Genomic DNA, 20087 nt, shown 5'->3' on the forward strand with positions numbered 1-20087 from the left:
CCTTGCTGACTGCTAGCGTGGCAGTCTGAGATTGACCTGCGAGGCAGCAGCCTGGCAGGGGGAGGGGCATTCGCCACTGCTGAGGCTTGAGTAGGTAAACAAAGCAGCCGGGAAGCTTGAACTGGGCAGAGCTCACTGCAGCTCACCAAGGCCTGCTGTCTCTGTAGACCCCACCTCTGGGGGCAGGGCATAGCTGAACAAAAGGCAGCAGAAACTTCTGCAGACTTAAATGTCCCTGTCTGACAGCTCTGAAGAGACCAGTGGTTCTCCCAGCATGGTGTTTGAGTTCTGAGAATGGACAGACTGCCTCCTCAAGTGGGTCCCTCACCCCCTTGTAGCCTAACTGGGAGACACCTCCCAGTAGGGGCCGACTGACACCTCATACAGGTGGGTGCCCCTCTGGGACAAAGCTTCCAAAGGAATGATCAGGCAGCAATATTTGCTGTTCTGCAATTTTTGCTGTTCTGCAGCCACTGCTGGTGATTTCTAGGCAAACAGGGTCTGGAGTGGACCTCCAGCAAACTCCGACAGACCTGCAGCTGAGGGACCTGACTGTTAGAAGGAAAACTAACAAACAGAAAGGAATAGCATCAACATCAACAAAAAGGACATCTACACCAAAACCCCATTTGTAGGTCACCAACATCAAAGACCAAAGGTAGATAAAACCACAAAGATGGGGAGAAACCAGAGCAGAAAAGCTGAAAATTCTAAAAACCAGAGCACCTCTTCTCCTCCAAAGGATTACAGCTCCTTGCCAGCAACAGAACAAAGCTGGACAGAGAATGACTTTGATGAGTTGACAGAAGTAGGCTTCAGAAGGTCAGTAATAACAAACTTCTCTGAGCTAAAGCAGGATATTCGAACCCATCACAAGGAAGCTAAAACCCTTGAAAAAAGATTAAATGAATGGCTAACTAGAATAAACAGTGTAGAGAAGACCTTAATTGACCAGATGGAGCTGAAAACCATGGCACGAGAACTATGTGAGGCATGCAAAAGCTTCAATAGCCAATTCGACCAAGTGGAAGAAAGGGTATCAGTGATTGAAGATCAAATTAATGAAATAAAGTGAGAAGAGAAGTTTAGAGAAAAAAGAGTAAGAAGAAATGAACAAAGCCTCCAAGAAATATGGGACTATATGAAAAGACCAAATCTACATCTCATTAGTGTACCTGAAAGTGAAAGGGAGAATGGAACCAAGTTGGAAAACATTCTTCAGGATATTATCCAGGAGAACTTCCCCAACCTAGCAAGGAAGGCCAACATTCAATTCAGGAAATACAGAGAACACCACAAAGATACTCCTCGAGAAGAGCAACCCCAAGACACATAATTGTCAGATTCACCAAGGTTGAAATGAAGGAAAAAATGTTAAGGGCAGCCAGAGAGAAAGGTCAGGTTACCCACAAAGGGAAGCTTATCAGACTAACAGTGGATCTCTTGGTAGAAAATCTACAAGCCAGAAGAGAGTGGGGGCCAATATTCAGCATTCTTAAAGAAAAGAATTTTCAACCCAGAATTTCATATCCAGCCAAACTAAGCTTCATAAGTGAAGGAGAAATAAAATCCTTTACAGACAAGCAAATGCTGAGAGATTTTGTCACCACCAGGCCTGCCTTACAAGAGCTCCTGAAGAAAGCACTAAACATGCAAAGGAACAACCAGTACCAGCCACTGCAAAAACATGCTGAATTGTAAAGACCATCGATGCTAGGAAGAAACTGCATCAACTAATGGGCAAAATAACCAGCTAACATCATATGACAGGATAAAATTCACACACAACAATATTAACTTTAAATGTAAATGGGCTAAATGCCCCAATTAAAAGACACAGACTGGCAAATTGGATAAAGAGTCAAGACCCATCAGTGTGCTGTATTCAGGAGACCCATCTCATGTGCAGAGACACACATAGGCTCAAAATAAAGGGATGGAGGAAGATCTACCAAGCAAATGGAAAGCAAAAAAATAGCAGGGGTTGCCATCCTAGTCTCTGATAAAACAGACTTTCAACTAGCAAATATTAAAAAGGAGACAAAGAAGGGCATTATATAATGGTAAAGGGATCAATGCAACAAGAAGAACTAACTATCCTAAATATATATGCACCCAATACAGGAGCACCCAGATTCATAAAGCAAGTTCTTAGAGACTTACAAAGAGACTTAGACTCCCACACAATAATAGTGGGAGACTTTAACACCCCACTGTCAATATTAGATAGATCAACAAGACAGAAAATTAACAGGATATTCAGGACCTGAACTCAGCTCTGGACCAAACAGACCTAATAGACATCCACAGAACTCTCTGCCCCAAATCAACAGAATATACATTCTTCTCAGCACCACATCACACTTACTCCAAAATTGACCACATAGTTGGAAGTAAAGCACTCCTCAGCAAATGTAAAAGAAAAGAAATCACAACAAACTGTCTCTCAGACCACAGAGCAATCAAAATAGAACTCAGAATTAATAAACTCACTCAAAACCACACAACTACATGGAAACTGAACAACCTGCTCCTGAATGACTACTGGGTAAATAACGAAATGAAGGCAGAAATAAAGATGTTCTTTGAAACCAATGAGAAAAAAGACACAATGTACCAGAATCTCTGGGACACATTTAAAGCACTGCTTAGAGGGAAATTTATAGCACTAAATGCCCACAAGACAAAGCAGGAATTGGCCAGGCGTGGTGGCTCATGCCTGTAATCCCAGCACCTTGGGAGGCTGAGGCGGGCGGATCACGAGGTCAGGAGATGGAGACAATCCTGGCTAACACAGTGAAACCCTGTCTCTACTAAAAATACAAAAAATTAGCCAGGCATGGTGGTGGGTACCTGTAGTCCCGGCTACTTGGGAGGCTGAGACAGGACAATGGCATGAACCCCGGAGGTGGAGCTTGCAGTGAGCCAAAATCATGCCACTGCACTCCAGCCTGGGCGACAGAGTGAGACTCCATCTCACAAAAAAAAAAAAAAAAAAAAAAAAGAGAGAGAAAGCAGGAAAGATCTAAAATCGACACCCTAACATCACAATTAAAAGAACTAGAGAAGCAAGAGCAGACACATTCAAAAGCTAACAGAAGGTGAGAAATAACTAAGATCAGAGCAGAACTGAAGGAGATAGAGACACAAAAAACCCTTCAAAATATCAATGAATCCAGGAGCTGGTTTGTTGCAAAGATAAACAAAACTGATAGACCACTAGCAAGACTAATAAAGAAGAAAAGAGAGAAGAATCACATAGACGCAACAAAAAATGATAAAGGGGATCTCACTACCAACCCCACAGAAATACATACTACCATCAGAGAATACTATAAACACCCCTACACAAATAAACCAGAAAATCTAGAAGAAATGGATAAATTCCTGGACACATACAACCTCCAAAGAGTAAACCAGGAAGAAGTTGAATCTCTGAATAGACCATTAACAGGCTCTGAAATTGAGGTAATACTTAATAGCCTACCAACCAAAAGAAGTTCAGGACCAGACGGATTCACGGCCGAATTCTACCAGAGATACAAAGAGGAGCTGGTACCATTCCTTCTGAAACTATTTCAGTCAATAGAAAAAGAGGGAATCCTTCCTAACTCATTTTTTGAGGCCAGCATCATCCTGATACCAAAGCCTGGCAGAGACAAAACAAAAAAAGAGAATTTTAGACCAAAATCCCTGATGAACATTGATGCAAAAATCCTCAGTAAAAAACTGGCAAACTGAATCCAGCAGCACATTAAAAATCTTATCCACCACGATCAAGTCGGCTTCATCCCTGGGATGCAAGGCTGGTTCAACATACACAAATCAATAAATGTAATCCATCACATAAACAGAACCAAAGACAAAAACCACATGATTATCTCAATAGATGCAGAAGAGGCCTTTGACAAAATTCAACAGCCCTTCATGCTAAAAACTCTCAATAAACTAGGTATTGATGGAATGTATCTCAAAATAATAAGAGCTATTTATGACAAACCCACAGCCAATATCGTACTGAATGGGCAAAAACTGGAAGCATTCCCTCTGAAAACTGGCACAAGACACGGATGCCCTCTCTCACCACTCCTATTCAACGTAGTGTTGGAAGTTCTGGCCAGGGCAATCAGGCAAGAGAAAGAAATAAAGGTATTCAATTAGGAAAAGAGGAAGTCAAATTGTCCCTGTTTGCAGATGACATGATTGTATATTTAGAAAACCCCACCATCTCAGCCCAAAATCTCCTTAAGCTGATAAGCAACTTCAGCAAACTCTCAGGATACAAAATCAATGTGCAAAAATCACAAGCATTCTTATACACCAATAATAGACAAACAGAGAGCCAAATCATGAGGGAACTCCCATTCACAATTGCTACAAAGAGAATAAAATACCTAGGAATCCAACTTACAGGGGATGTGAAGGACCTCTTCAAGGAGAACTACAAACCACTGCTCAATGAAATAAAAGAGGACACAAACAAATGGAAGAACATTCCATGCTCATGGATAGGAAGAATCAATACCGTGAAAATGGCCATACTGCCCAAGGTAATTTATAGATTCAATGCCATCCCCATCAAGCTACCAATGACTTTCTTCACAGAATTGGTAAAAACTACTTTAAAGTTCATATGGAACCAAAAAAGAGCCCACATTGCCAAGACAATCCTAGGCAAAAAGAACAAAGCTGGAGCAATCACGCTACCTGACTTCAAACTATACTACAAAGCTACAGTAACCAAAACAACATGGTACTGGTACCAAAACAGAGATATAGACCAATGGAACAGAACACAGCCCTCAGAAATAACACCACACATCTACAACCATCTGGTCTTTGACAAACCTGACAAAAACAAGAAATGGGGAAAGGATTCCCTATTTAATAAATGGTGCTGGGAAAACTGGCTAGCCATATGTAGAAAGCTAAAACTGGATCCCTTCCTTATACCTTATACAAAAATTAATTCAAGATGGATTAAAGACTTAAATGTTAGACCTAAAACCATAAAAACCCTAGAAGAAAACCTAGGCAATACCATTCAGGACATAGACATGGGCAAGGACTTCATGACTAAAACACCAAAAACAATGGCAACAAAAGCCAAAATAGACAAATGGGATCTAATTAACCTAAAGAGCTTCTGCACAGCAAAAGAAACTACCATCAGATTGAACAGGCAGCCTACAGAATGGGAGAAAATTTTTGCAATCTACCCATCTGACAAAGGGCTAATATCCAGAATCTACGGAGAACTTAAACAAATTTACAAGAAAAAAACAACCCCATCAAAAAGTGGGCAAAGGATATGAACAGACACTTCTCAAAAGAAGACATTTATGCAGCCAACAGACACATGAAAAAATGCTCATCATCACTGTCCATCAGAGAAATGCAAATCAAAACCACAATGATATACCATCTCACACCAGTTAGAATGGAGATCATTAAAAAGTCAGGAAACAACAGATGCTGGAGAGGATGTGGAGAAATAGGAATGCTTTTACACTGTTGGTGGGAGTGTAAACTAGTTCAACCATTGTGGAAGACAGTGTGGCGATTCCTCAAGGATCTAGAACTAGAAATACCATTTGACCCAGCAATACCATTACTGGGTATATACCCAAAGCATTATAAATCAATGCTGCTATAAAGACACATGCACACATAGGTTTACTGTGGCACTATTCACAATAGCAAAAACTTGGAACCAACCCAAATGTCCATCAATGATAGACTGGATTAAGAAAATGTGGCACATATACACCATGGAATACTATGCAGCCATAAAAAAGGATGAGTTCATGTCCTTTGCAGGGACATGGATGACGCTGGAAACCATCATTCTGAGCAAACTATCACAAGGACAGAAAAGCAAACACCACATGTTCTCACTCATAGGTGGGAATTGAACAATGAGAACACTTGGACACAGGGTGGGAAACATCACATACCAGGGCCTGTTGTGGGGTGGGAGGCAGGGGGAGGGACAGCATTAGGAGAAACACCTAGTGTACATGACAAGTTAATGGGTGCAGCAAACCAACATAGCACATGTATACCTATGTAACAAACCTGCACGTTGTGCATGTGTACCCTAGAACTTAAAGTATAATAAAAAATAAATAAAATATTTCTACCCCATAGGATTGTTTTGAGAATAGCACTGTCCAGAATAACTTTCTGAAATGATGAAAATGTTCAGTTGGGCATGGTGGCCCATGCCTGTAATCCCAGCACTTTGGGAGGCCAAGGCAGGAGGATAGCTTGAGCCCAGGAGTTTGAGACCAGTCTGGACAGCATAGTGAGACCCTGTCTTTGTCTTTATCTATATCTATCTATATCTATATCTATCTGTCTGTCTGTCTGCCTATCTACACACAGACACACACACACACACACACACACATACACATAAAGAAAATGTTCTATTTGAAAATGTCCAATATGGTAGCCACTACCCTAATGTGGTTATTGAACTCACATGAGATGCTCCAGAAATATTAAATGAATAAATTAAAATTTGATTGATCATAGATAGTCCCCTGATATGTTCCTGAAAACCTGTACAAAAAGCTCTGTATCCAAAAGGTGAACTTAAAGAAGTCATGAGGGGTGTTTCATTTCAGATAGCTAAATAAATAAGGTCTTTATTATATCTATTATATTTTCTGTCATTTTGTGCATGTACTATGAGGTGCTTTCTATTTATCATTAAACTGATGTAAGTATAACAGGCATCCACCTGAAGCCAGATTTTCTATTTTCACTATGGCTAATTTCTATCTTTGAGCCTATTGTAATTAATGAGACTAATGTTGCATTTTACTAGATTCAGCACTTTTTGTTTTTCACATCCTGGTATAAAATAAGGATAAAATATAATAAAATACTCAAATAATTGCATAAGCAGTGCCATACAAAGTTGATGCAATAACCAAAACTGACCTGTACCATATGGTAGCACAAAGAATTTATTTATCAATAATCTGAAGCCAGAATTCAGTGTTTCAATGGTGGCTTAAGGTTACTAATATAAAATGTTTGATCATGCTCTGTGAAAATCAAATGTATGAACAATGAGAGCTGCCCATACCAAAGACAAGATGGAAGGTTTCTTCATGTAGTTTCAAATGATAATTTTATAAATATTTTATAGAATTATTTCATAATTATTTATATTGCAATGCCCATAAATATTATTTAAATATTGCCATGATAAATTGACTAAAAATGGTTACCAATAATTCATGCTTTTTAATTTTTTTGCTCTTGTCATTACAGGCACCATTCCTGCCTTAATCAATCTGTTAAAAAGTTCCAAAATAAAACTGCAGTGCAAAACTGTTGGGTTATTGAGTAATATCTCAACCCACAAAAGTGCAGTGCATGCTTTGGTAGAAGCGGGAGGCATTCCATCTCTAATCAACCTACTGGTTTGTGATGAGCCTGAAGTACACTCTCGCTGTGCTGTCATTCTATATGATATTGCTCAATGTGAAAACAAGGATGTTATTGCCAAATATGTAAGTTCCTTTCATATACAATTATTTTTGACTGACAATAACTCCCTCATATAGAAGTTACAAAAATAGAAACCCACGTTACTATTCAGTGACAAAACTCTCAGGGAAGAATACAGCAGGGAAAAGGGAGAGAGAGGGCGCCTGATGAAAACTCCACCGAAAAGTTGGCATTTGAGTACAGTCCAGAAGTAGATGAGGGAGTATTTTCATAAGTTAGTGTATGTTGATTGCTTCTTGCTGTTTACCAATTACAGTGCAGTGTCTACAATGGCAAATATTTCCTAATGGGGCAATATATTCAATTAATCTCATTTGCTTCACTTAGATAGCTGTATTAACTGTCACATAATGTATCTTATCAGTAGACACATTTGTTTGTGGCACTCATTCTCTCCCAAGTAGTTATTTACAGCAAGAAAGATTACAGACTTGTGTTTCTTTTTTTCTTTTTTTTTTTTGAAACAGTCTTGCTCTGTCACCAGGCTGGGGTGCAATGGTGCAATCTTGGCTCACTGCAACCTCCACCTCGTGGGTTCAAGTGATTCTCCTGCCTCATCCTCCCGAGTAGCTGGAACTACAGGCACGCGCCACCACGCCTGGCTAATTTTTGTATTTTTAGTAGAGATGGGGTTTCACCATGTTGGCCAGGATGGTCTTGATCTCTTGACCTTGTGATCCACCTGCCTCGGCCTCCCAAAGTGCTGGGATTACAGGCATGAGCCACCACGCCCGGCCAACTTATATTTCTAAATAAAGATTACATTTATCTTAAACAAATTCAAATGTAATTTTTTTTGTTTATTTTTAGAATGGAATCCCAAGTCTGATAAATCTATTGAACTTAAACATAGAAAATGTGCTAGTAAATGTAATGAACTGTATACGGGTATTATGTATAGGAAATGAAAACAATCAAAGAGCTGTGAGAGAACATAAAGGCCTCCCATATCTTATCAGATTTCTGAGTTCTGATTCAGGTGAGCTTCTATCTCTGTATTATTTTATAATGACCAGATATATTAAGTGAAGCAAACATGGGATTGGACTTGTCCTATATGAATAGATGTCCCGAATCTGTTTTTGAATAGATCTAAACATGTGTAATATGACCTTAATATCCAAAACACAATTTATTTATTTTTCCTAACGGCTAAACTATGTAGATACAGTTAAATTTATTTATATTTTATTTTATTTTTCTCAAGACAGAGTCTCACTCTGTCGCCCAGGCTGGAGTGCAGTGGTGTGATCTCAGCTCACTGCAAACTCCGCCTCCCGGGTTAAAGAAATTCTTCTGTCTTAGCCTCCTGAGTAGCTGGGATTACAGGCATGCACCACCACATCCGGCTAATTTTTGTATTTTTAGTAGAGACAGGGTTTCACCATGTTGGCCAGGCTGGTCTCAAACTCCTGACCTTGTGATCTACCCGACTCAGCCTCCCAAAGTGTTGGGATTACAAGTATGAGCCACCATGCCTGGCAGATAATGATTAAATTTAAACTGCTGGGCTTATAAAAATAATTGACTCTCAAAGGCATATTCTTTAAAAAAGTTTAATTAGACATGTTTATCAATGGAAATATTGGCATGGATGATTTTAGAAATACATATAATATGCCTAGGAGAGTATATGCTACCTTGGGTGAATAGTACATATTGATAGTAACATATTGATCATGGGTAGCTATTTTGCAAGTGACAACAAGGGCTTCAGATTTGTTAGATATTTGATGTCAGAATTCAAGTTTATCAGGAAGCATTAGGCCAATTATCAGTTCCTAAAGTGCATCTCAGTACCAAGAACATCAAAAGCCATGAGGCAGTTTCAGCAGCTACTGCAAATGGTCTCCTGGGTTCTGGAAGAATAATCTCATTCCAGTTAGCACATGTAACAGGTAAGTTCCAAATATACGGTTTTCCCCAAATTTGGGGGTAGAGAAAATTGAGAAGAACTTGCTCATTTTCTTCCTGCTCAGTGTATCATTTGGCTTCCTCTTGCAGTTCACCAGGAATAAATACAAAATAAATATATTGGTTAAATGTAAGTCAAGATTAAGAATAAGGGGAATGTAGAAGTGATCTTTCCTTTACTTTAAAACTTCAAATTTAAGCAAGTGTCACCTTCTAAGAACCTCTATCGTGTGGTGACATCATTTGAAAGCCCTCTCCCTTCATAACAAATTCCTTATGCTCTCTCTGTTCAAGTGTTCTTCCATAGCTTACTATGCTCTACTTTATCCTTTAAGAATAGCATCAGAGGCCAGGCGCGGTGGCTCACACCTATAATCCCAGTATTTTGGGAGGCTGAGGCGGATCACCTGAGGTCAGGAGTTCGAGACCACCTGGCCAACATGGTGAAACCCTATCTCTACTAAAATACAAAAATCAGCTGGGTGTGGTGGTGCACGCCTGTAATCTCAGCTACTTGGGAGGCTGAGGCAGGAGAATTGCCTGAACCCGGGAGGCGGAGGTTGCAGTGGGCTGAGATTGTACCACTGCACTCTAGCCTGGGCAACAGAGTGAGACTCCATCTCAAAAAAAAAAAAAAAAAAAAAGGAAAAAAGAATAGCATTAGAGAGGGTCAGCTTTTATGTATATTTTAAACATATAATTTTTACTCATTTATAGTCATTCTTTATCTCTTTTTTTGTTTGTGTTTTATCTAACTAATTAAATTTTAAAGATAGGGACTAGGTCTTCTCTTTCTGTTTTCCTTTTCTCAATCCCAGATGCTGTAACAAAGTACAAATTGTAGCAACAATTTGAATAAATAAATAATAAATGAGTTCATGAAAGAAAACTATAGCACTGGGTGTGGTAGCTCACGCCTGTAATCCCAGCACTTTGGGAGGCCAAGGTGGGCGGATCACAAGGTCAGGAGATCAAGACCATCCTGGCCAACATGGTGAAAACCTGTCTCTACTAAAAATACAAAAAAATTAGCTGGGTGTGGTGGCGCGTGCCTGTAATCCCAGTTACTTGAGAGGCTGAGCAGGATAATCGCTTGAAGCTGGGAGGCAGAGGTTGCAGTGAGCCGAGATCGCGCCACTGCACTCCAGCCTGGCAACAGAGAGAGACACTGTCTAAAAAAAAAAAAAAAAAAGAAAAGAAAACTATAGTATGAAATAAATTATTGAAATAAAAGTATTTTTTCCTACACCATAATCTACATTATCTCCTCACTCCAAGGAAGAGAACTTAATTTTGAAATAAATTTTAATTATTTTTTCCTTTTAGGTAAGCCTCCCTATATAACTTTAGTGCTTTAACAAATAGTCCTCTTGGATGTTAGCTGGGTTGTTAAGGTATAGGAGATCACAAAGGCATATTATTAATTCCAGTGTCTTCTTTACCATGTGAGCTACTCTAAGATTTCATGTATTAAAATGGCCCCAAAGTAGATTCACATACAGTTTCTTGAAAAGATGGATTTGTTAACATCTCCTTGGTCTGAGTCTCTATGCCCAGAGCAAGCCTACCCTTGCTAAGTTTGGTTTGTTTTAGGCCTTTCCTTCACCCATTTAGCTGCTTGTATGCACATTCTTATATACATGTATTCATGAATGCGTGCTTTCATTCCTACAATGCTTCTGATTTCATATGGTACCCTACTTTCCTGTTCTGTGTTAATAACAAAAGTTTATATGACACCACCACAGAAACTCAAATATGTAACAAAAGCATACAAAATGCTTTTTCAGTTTCAAACTGAGAAAAACTTAAAAGATCACCTCATTTTTTTTTCTTGGAATGATTATTCACATATTTCTGCAGAAATTGATTTTCTCCAGACCCTTTGTGATGTTATACAATATGTAGTATTATGTACTCCTTACATTCTAAAATCTGAAAACTTTGGAATTATGACCCCAAAAGTTGTAGATAAAGTCTGCCTTCACCGTTAGTCCTCCTTTAGCCAACTCTTAAAGTTGGAGTTCCTTAAGCTTCCATTCTTGTCATACTGCTGCTTTCATCCAGCATACTCTTCTTTACCTCTTATTCACTCCAAAGGAACTCTACTAGGGTTACAATCTACTCTTCACAGTTCTTTATCCACATCTCTGACGTCTTCCCTGAGCTTTAGAGCTACTTTGGATTACTGAATAGCTTAGTAAAGACACTTCCATTCCTTTCAGAATTTGGGTCCAAATGAGAAATAGACAGGAATCAAATAAAGATCAAAACTTCAGCATTATTGTTGGAAAGCTTGCTTTGAGAAAACAACAAAAAGTGCCAAAAAGAACCTAAACCATGCATTTGCAATGACTCATTCTTCAAACTAAAAAATTATGTAACTCACTATTCTTCTCATGGGGAAGAATGAGTAAGGGGTAAATGTTTATTCTTAACATTTCTGAGTTGGCCATGGGTAGAGGAATTTCTACTTTTTGTACTGATTCAGGAATAGTGGGTAAGGGAAAGAATGGTTTCCCCCACACTCTCTTAATTTTATTAATCTTTCAGGGTTAACATTCCAAGTGTTACTTGAGTGATCTGACTAAAATGTAAAGTTGATCATATCTTCTTCTTTAAATTATTCAGTGACTCTCTATCACCTAGGATATGATCCACATTTCCAGCATGGCCTATAGCCCTTTTTACTTCCCTACTTCAAGAGGAAATGACCTTCCTGTCACTCCCTTTTTCTCTGATATTACTCTCAAGTAATATTGAACTTATTGCTTTGTTCTTTACTCTGGCCTTTCCTTTTGTTCGACAAGGTCAAGGACCTTGTTTTGTTGGTTCACCTTTATTTCCCTAGTGCCTGGGACAGTGTCTAGCACATAGCTATTCAATAAATATGCATTAAATAAATGATTAGATGATTAAATGAATAAAATACTCATAACAATAAAAATAGTCAATATGTTTGACATAAATTGATATAAAGTGGGTATAGAAGTTGGTATGAACAATAAGGCCTTAACAGAGAGATAATTAACCTTGATAGTATATGAAAAAACAAATGCTGGATTATAGAGCATCTAAAGGATATAGTTAGCTACATGAATGCACAAACACTTTTCTATTTAGTTTTGCTTTTGGAAACATATTGATATTCTACATAATAAAAAAATTAAATCTACAAGGCTGGGGGAAATGAAAACTGAAATAAATTGTATAACTAGATTTAAAAAGAAAAGAAATAATGAATACAAATAATTTTAAACACAGTGCATTATATACCATCTTTCTAAGGGTAAAAACAAAACAAACTACACACAGCTTTTGAGTTCTTTTTAGTGAGCTTGTATGTCATAATGATATGGGTAGAACAATTCTGAACCCATATGATAAGTACCATAGGACTAAAGAAATGAATAAATGTGTTGATATTATTGGGTTCTTACTGTGCAAAGAAATGTGCAGAATGTAGGAAAACAATAAACCCTGTGGGGTTGGATTGGAATTGGAAATGTATGTGTGTATGTATGAGTGTGTGTATACACATATACATATATATGTATACATATTTTATATATATGGATTTATACACATACACACACACACACACACACACACACACACACACACACATATATATGATCCAGAAGCAATAATATTCCAGTAGCAATGAGCATACCGAGCACCCAAATCTTGGTTTCTAAATATCATCCCTCATTAAAAGGAACCAGAGCTTCTTGGAGAAATAGTTGATTCCAGGGCAGGGGCAGAGAAGGTATATGGTGAGTCAGGAACATCATCATATGGTGACAGAAAGTAATAAAATCCTTTTTTTTACTATCTATATCTATAGGCATATCTATAGGACACAAGGACAACCTGAAGGGGCTCCCACTGGCCAAATCTTAGACAATTTTGAGTACCAACATAAGTAAGAAAGTACACCGGGCACAGTGGCTCATGCCTATAATCCCAGCACTTTGCGGGGCCAAGACGGGCAAATAGCTTGAGCTCATGAGTTCAACACCAGCCTGGGCAACATGGCAAAACCTCATCTCTACTAAAAATGCAAAAATTAGCTGGGCATGGTGGCACATGCCTGTATTCCCAGCTACTTGGGAGGCTGAGGTGGGAGGATCGCTTGAGCCTGGGAGGCAGAGATTGCAGTGAGCTGAGTTCATGTCATTGCATTCCAGCCTGGGTGACAGAGCGAGACCTTGTCTCAAAAAAGAAAAGAAAAGAAAAGTAAAGGGTTGAATAAAATAGGAACCTGTGCCCTCATCCTGATAACAACTGGATAAACAAGGAAACAAATAAATAGAGAATAAGGTAGGGCTCTTCCTTATAGCAGAATGTCAATTGACAAATGTGAAGGGGTGGTAGATTTGGAAAATTAGTATTTTGCAAACAGCATAGTAAAGATTGGTTCAGGCAAAAATTATAAATGGTTGCTAAATCTTGGGGGCAAATTTTGATATTTACATGGTCTTAAAGTGTTTTGCTCCTTATTAGTTGCAAGAGGGGAAAATAGCAACTATACAGTAGAGAAACTGGGTGATCAAAATTAACATCACCAATGAGGAATAGATGGACATTATATAACTCCACAGAGGATATCCCCAGAATGTAATGTCACTTTTTTTTTTGAAATGAGGTTGCTATGTTGCCCGGGCTGATCTTGAACCCCTGGGCTCAAGCAGTCCTCCCACCTTAGCCTCCTGCATAGCTGGGATTACAGGCATGCACCACTGCACCCAAGCCATAATGTCATTTTAAAAATATTCTGGATGGAGGTGCATATCTTGAGTCATGAGGAAACGTCAAACAAACCCAAATTGAGGAAAATTCTCTAAACTAAATGACCCATATTCATTAAAAATGTCTATGTCATAAGAGACCAAAAAACCCCTGAGAAAAGGTTCCAGATAATAGAACACTAAAGAGACATGACTAAGTGCAATACATGGTCCTGGACTGGATCCTGTACTGGAAGAAAGTAAATGTGATAAAGGACATTACTAGGAAAATCAACACAATATGATTAAAGTATTGCATCTACTAATTGCCTTGAAGTTACATAAAAGGATAGGCTTGTTTTTAGTAAATACACACTAGACTATTAAAGAGATAAAAGGCCATGATGTATGCACGCAACATACCCTCAAATTTAGAAAAGTAAATTATATAGATAAATGGATAGAAAAACCAATATGGCAATATATTAAAAATTATAAATCCAGGTAAAGGTATACAGGAATTCTCTGACTTATTCTTACAACTTTTCTATAAGTTAAAAAAGTGCAACTTGTTAAAATATAGGAAAATGTTTAGACTCACTAATACCAAAAATGCAAAACAAGATGAGACAGCATTTTTTCTATCCAATTTGAGCAAAGTTGATGTATTTATTTTTAATGATAATACCCATATTCAAAAAAACACAGTGTAACTGGTTAAAAGAATATAGGAGAATGTTTAGAATCACCAGTACCAAAAATACAAAACAAAATGAGACAGCTATCAAATTAGCAAAGTTTACATATTTATTTTTAATGATAATACTCATACTCAAACACAGTAACATTGATACTTTTGAACTCTGATTATGGAAGGCTAAGATGCTATTATCATTTTTGATAAGCAGTTTACCGAGATGTACTGAGTTATTCCGGTAATTCCTCTACAAAAAACACAAAAATTAGCCGGGTGTGGTGGTGCACACTTGTAGTCCCAGCTACTCAGGAGGCTGAGGTGGGAGGATGGTGGAGGTTGTAGTGAGCTGAGATCACACACACCACTGCACTCCAGCCTGGGTGATGGAGCCAAACCTTGTCTCAAAAAAAAAAAAAAAAAAAAAGGGTTGGTGGGGGAGGGAATGTTTTAATTGTAAGTAAAAATGCAGGCTATTGTTTTAAAATACAACTATATCAAATACATCTATAACTATCTAAATCTATCTTCATAAGAAATAGTACATGAGATTATGCCAAATGTTTGATTGTGTTTAGGTGGTAAATCTAGCCAGTTTTGTTTATTTCTATTTTTCTTTATTTTCTCTAAGCTTTTTATAAATTTGATTTTATAATATGGGAAACTAATGATATGCTGCACTTTGATATTCTTATTTTTCATAAGGTTTATTTAACTTGTTCTTAAATTCATTTGAAGATGTATTGAAGGCTGTATCTTCTGCTGCAATTGCTGAGGTTGGGCGTGACAATAAGGAAATTCAGGATGCTATAGCTATGGAGGGAGCGATTCCTCCTCTGGTGGCTCTTTTTAAAGGGAAACAAATTAGTGTCCAAATGAAAGGTGCAATGGCTGTGGAATCACTGGCAAGTCACAACGCTCTTATACAGAAAGCATTTCTGGAAAAATCGTTAACTAAATATCTTTTAAAACTCCTAAAGGTAGGAATTTTATGATTACTGGTCATTTTTCTTAGATGATGTATTCTATTTTGAATTGTTAAGTGAATAGAAAAACTAAACCAATTCTAGAATAAACATTTTATAAAATACGCATTCCTAAAATGTTCAATAAATGTTCACTGAATTAATGAAATATTTTTAAAAATAGGCATTTCAAATAGATGTTAAGGAACAAGGAGCTGTTGCACTTTGGGCCTTGGCAGGACAAACACTAAAACAACAAAAATATATGGCAGAACAAATTGGATACAGCTTTATAATAAATATGCTTTTGTCACCATCAGCTAAAATGCAGTATGTTGGTAAGTTATTTTCCTTATTTTATTTTTATTTTTTAGAGACAGGATCCTGCTCTGTTGCCCAGCCTGGTGTGCAGTGGCACAATTATAGCTCATTGCAGCCTCAAACCCCTGGGCTCAAGTGATCCTCTTGCCTCAGCCTCCCAAGTAGCTGGGATTACAAGTGTGAGCCACCGTGTCCTCTGCAATGTAGAACAGGGCACTGGAGTATCATACATGTATCTTGCTTTTCTTTATCAGGAGGTGAAGCTGTCATAGCTCTAAGTAAGGACAGCAGGATGCATCAAAATCAAATATGTGAAGGGAATGGAATTGCACCATTGGTTCGCTTACTAAGAGTTAGTACGATTGCTGAAGGCACACTTCTCAGTGTCATCAGAGCAGTGGGATCCATTTGTATTGGTTTGTATACTTATTCTCAATTTCTTAAATATCTGTAAGAACAAGAACAGATTGGGCAGAGAAGTGGAAATTAATCTCTCTTCCTCTCTATCCCCACTGTTTGAGCCCTAAATGGTATTTAATGTATAAAAGACTATTATAACTTTTAAAGTTTGTCTAAGAACTTGGTCAGTAAAAGTGGTATAATTAAGAATCTTATATCAGTCTTGCTCTTGAACAATGGCTAGAAAGGAAAATTAGGACAATAAGCCTTGGCTATTTTGACTGCAAGCAATCTCTTTTTTAAGTTTAAGAGGAAAATAGTTCTTTTGAATCTCAAGAACTATATGTTTTTGAAGATATAGAAGAGTTTCTAATGCTGGAGCACATTCTTGAATGTCTCTGTAATGATCATTTGTTTATATAACATAGAATTCATTGCAAAGGAATTGACATTTTGGGGTACCTGAGAAAATGTGGAACTGTCAGTTGTGACCCACCAAAAGTTAAAATTTGGGTTCTTGCTGACCTTGATGAATGCAGGGTGCTGATTATAGACTCCTTGCAAACAAGAGGAAAAATCTTTATTTCCAGATCACTGAATTTCCTCAAAAATAGTCCAGCTGAATGAAGTATAATAGGAATTGATTCTCACATTTTTTTCTCTTTGCTTGCCAAAAGTTTCTTGCAGAAACTCATTCACAATTCCAAGATAATCAGCCAGAGAAGATGTTTCTTTTTTTTTGGCCAGAGACTCTGACATAAATTACAGTTATTTCTAAAGTTCTAGTAAATGATAATATATATACAAGGTTGCCTGATATACATACACATGCACATAATCAAATTTCTTCTCATTAGTTCATTTCAAATCTGTCCACATCAGCTGTGCGTGCGTGTGTGTGTGTGTGTGTGTGTGTGTGTGGTGTGGGTGGGGGGTTTGTGGGGACAAAGGTGTTCTTTTTTCCCTCAAACTTCCCTAGATACAATATGTAGGTGAGTTCTCTTCATTGTTCACTGAGAGGCTCAATCTTATATTTAACCCATTTATTTAGGGTTAACCCATTTATATAAACCCACTGTATATTTATTGTGACATTTAATATTAGCAAAAGAACAGAGTTAAAATTCTTTGTCCATGTTCACTAGAAAGAAATGAGTTTCTCAACAGGAAATTGCAAGGAGTGGAAAAAAAAAAAGAGAGAGAGTTGAGTTTCTCTGGTGAGTTTAGGCCTGCAATTTAAAGTAGTATGTTATAAAGAGACATAGTAAGATTATCTTGTTAGCGTGTATAATTTAAGAAACCAAGAAATTTTAACTTGGTGATTTACTCTAGTCATTTTTGTAGAAGTAAACTTTTTATAGAAAACAACAGAATTATGAACTTAAGTACCTCGCACGTAATATTTCTTCAATAAATGATAGCTATTAGTATTCCTTGGTAGTATAATATTTCTAATTTCCTTTGCTTTGTGACTTTTAGGAAGCCACTCACAATTCTAATAAGGTTTCCATGTTTATTCACTTTGTCTTTTAAAAAATTAATTCAGGACTATTAAAATAGTGTCAATATAGCATACCCTTTTGTAACTTACTAATTGTATTACCTTAGAATGCTTTGTCAACCCAAAATATCAAGCTATGTTTGACTTTACCATTTGTAAGATGGAAAAAAATAATACCTCATTGGCGTGGACTCTTACAGGTGTAGCCCATACAAGCAATCCTGTCAGTCAACAATTTGTTGTAGATGAAAATGCCTTTCCAGTACTTATCCAACTACTAAGAAATCACCCTTCTCCTAACATTAAGGTATAAAGGTTTACATTGTTTTCTGATATGGTAAAAATTAACAAATATAATTTTAAGAAAATTTTGTATCTTTATTCAAGTTCATAAACATAAAAATATTTAATCTTTTAAACTAAATCCTATTTTTCTTGGAGAAATAAGCCAAAAATAAAAATAAAAATAAACAAAATCCTAGAAGTTTTAAAAAGGTTGCTTCAAACCATAAGATACTAGTAAATTTTATTAAAATAGGGTTTCTTCAAATATGACAAGAAAATCTTATGTTTTTACTCTTCAAATAAGATTTTCCTCAGATATTTGATTATTTATTCACAAAAGTTCTTTTCTACCTCCCCAGACATCAGTTGCTAAAACTGGGCGGCAATAGTGGGAATGTGTGACTTATATGGGAATATATCTCAAATATTAGTGAATCTTGTCAGTACTACACTTCAGACCAGCCCTGCCTTCTGTCAAGCAGCTTCTGTTGGCTGGAGGTAATAGTTTTCTCAAGGCTGGACATTACAAAGAATTATTGTGAGTTGTTGAAGAGTCATTCAGTCTTCCATTTACTTCTACTAAAATGCCTTTAATAAAATGACATTTACATCTACTCAAATACTCTTACCCAGCTTTAGAAATTCAGGACATCTATAGATGGCCAGGCAAGAAATTATAACAGCAAAAAAAATTTTATTTTCAAAATTTGGTATGCGTGCTACTGGAGATGAGAAAATAGAAATAACATAGGAGGACAGTATCTAAGTAAATAGCATTGTTTCTTTTTCTTTTTCTTTTCTTTCTTTTTTTTTTTTTTTTGGAGGGACAGAATCTCGCTCTGTTGCCCAGGCTGGAGTGCAGTGGTGCCATCTCAGCTCACTGCAACCTCCACCTCCTGGGTTCAAGTGATTCTCCTGCCTCAGCCTCCTGAGTAGCTGGGATTACAGGTGTGCACCACAACGCTTGGCTAATTTTTGTATTTTTGTAGAGACAGGGTTTCACCATGTGGCCAGGCTGGTCTTGAATTCCTGACCTCAAGTGATCTTCCCGCCTCGGCCTCCCAAAGTGCTGGGATTAAGGTGTGAGCCACTGCACCCAGGCTGTTTCTTTTTTTAATATTTATTTATTTAATTTTTTTTAAATATTGAGATGGGGTATCTCACTGTCAGCCAGGCTAGAGTGCAGTAGTGCAATCTTGGCTCACTGCAGCCTCTGCCTCCCAGGGTACAGTGATCTTCCCACCTCAGCCTCCTGAGTAGCTGTGACTACAGGAGTGCACCACCATGCCTGGCTAATTTTTTGTATTTTTGTTGGAGATGGAGTTTCACTCTTTTGCCCAGGCTGTTCTCGAATTCCTGGGCTCAAGAGATCCTCCACCTTGGCTTCCAAAGTGATGGGATTACAGGCATTAGCCACCACATCTGGTGCATTCTTTTAACAAATGTGTGTCTTATCATAAAAAATGTATCCCTCTATATTTCAGTACATATTTTCAATGAGTTTTGAAACTTGTTTAAATAGAACATAAATACATTTCAATACTTTTTCTCAAAAGATTCTATAATGGATAAAACATTTTGCAATAATTCAATAATCATACTTTTCAAATTCATAATGTTTTTCATAGAAATGCATAGTACAACACTTTAAAAACTTATCTACTGAGTCCCAATAATATGCAAAGTTCACCTTCCTAATGGGCTTCAGAATGTACATTAAATGGTTCCAGAACTAGAGGAGGAAAAATTAG

The 20087-nt window shown here is 37.4% G+C and overlaps 1 protein-coding gene across 13 annotated transcripts in view; it reads left to right on the plus strand.

Moving 5' to 3' along the window:
* Window positions 1–20087, plus strand: part of ANKAR (ankyrin and armadillo repeat containing) — an 81913-nt gene that overhangs the window by 37740 nt on the left and 24086 nt on the right. For 8 of the 13 annotated variants that reach the window (XM_063791331.1, XM_063791333.1, XM_063791328.1 and 5 more), the window contains 6 exons: window positions 7288–7529; window positions 8338–8506; window positions 15571–15845; window positions 16015–16168; window positions 16406–16567; window positions 18252–18358. In XM_063791331.1, coding sequence (XP_063647401.1) covers window positions 7288–7529; window positions 8338–8506; window positions 15571–15845; window positions 16015–16168; window positions 16406–16567; window positions 18252–18358 — 1109 coding nt within the window. The remainder of the gene's footprint in view (window positions 1–7287; window positions 7530–8337; window positions 8507–15570; window positions 15846–16014; window positions 16169–16405; window positions 16568–18251; window positions 18359–20087) is intronic. The other 5 variants (XM_054679994.2, XM_054679995.2, XM_054679991.2 and 2 more) reach the window with 1 other exon arrangement.

The sequence above is a fragment of the Pan troglodytes genome, chromosome 13, assembly GCF_028858775.2.
Source record: "Pan troglodytes isolate AG18354 chromosome 13, NHGRI_mPanTro3-v2.0_pri, whole genome shotgun sequence".
Taxonomy (NCBI): Eukaryota; Metazoa; Chordata; class Mammalia; order Primates; family Hominidae; genus Pan; species Pan troglodytes.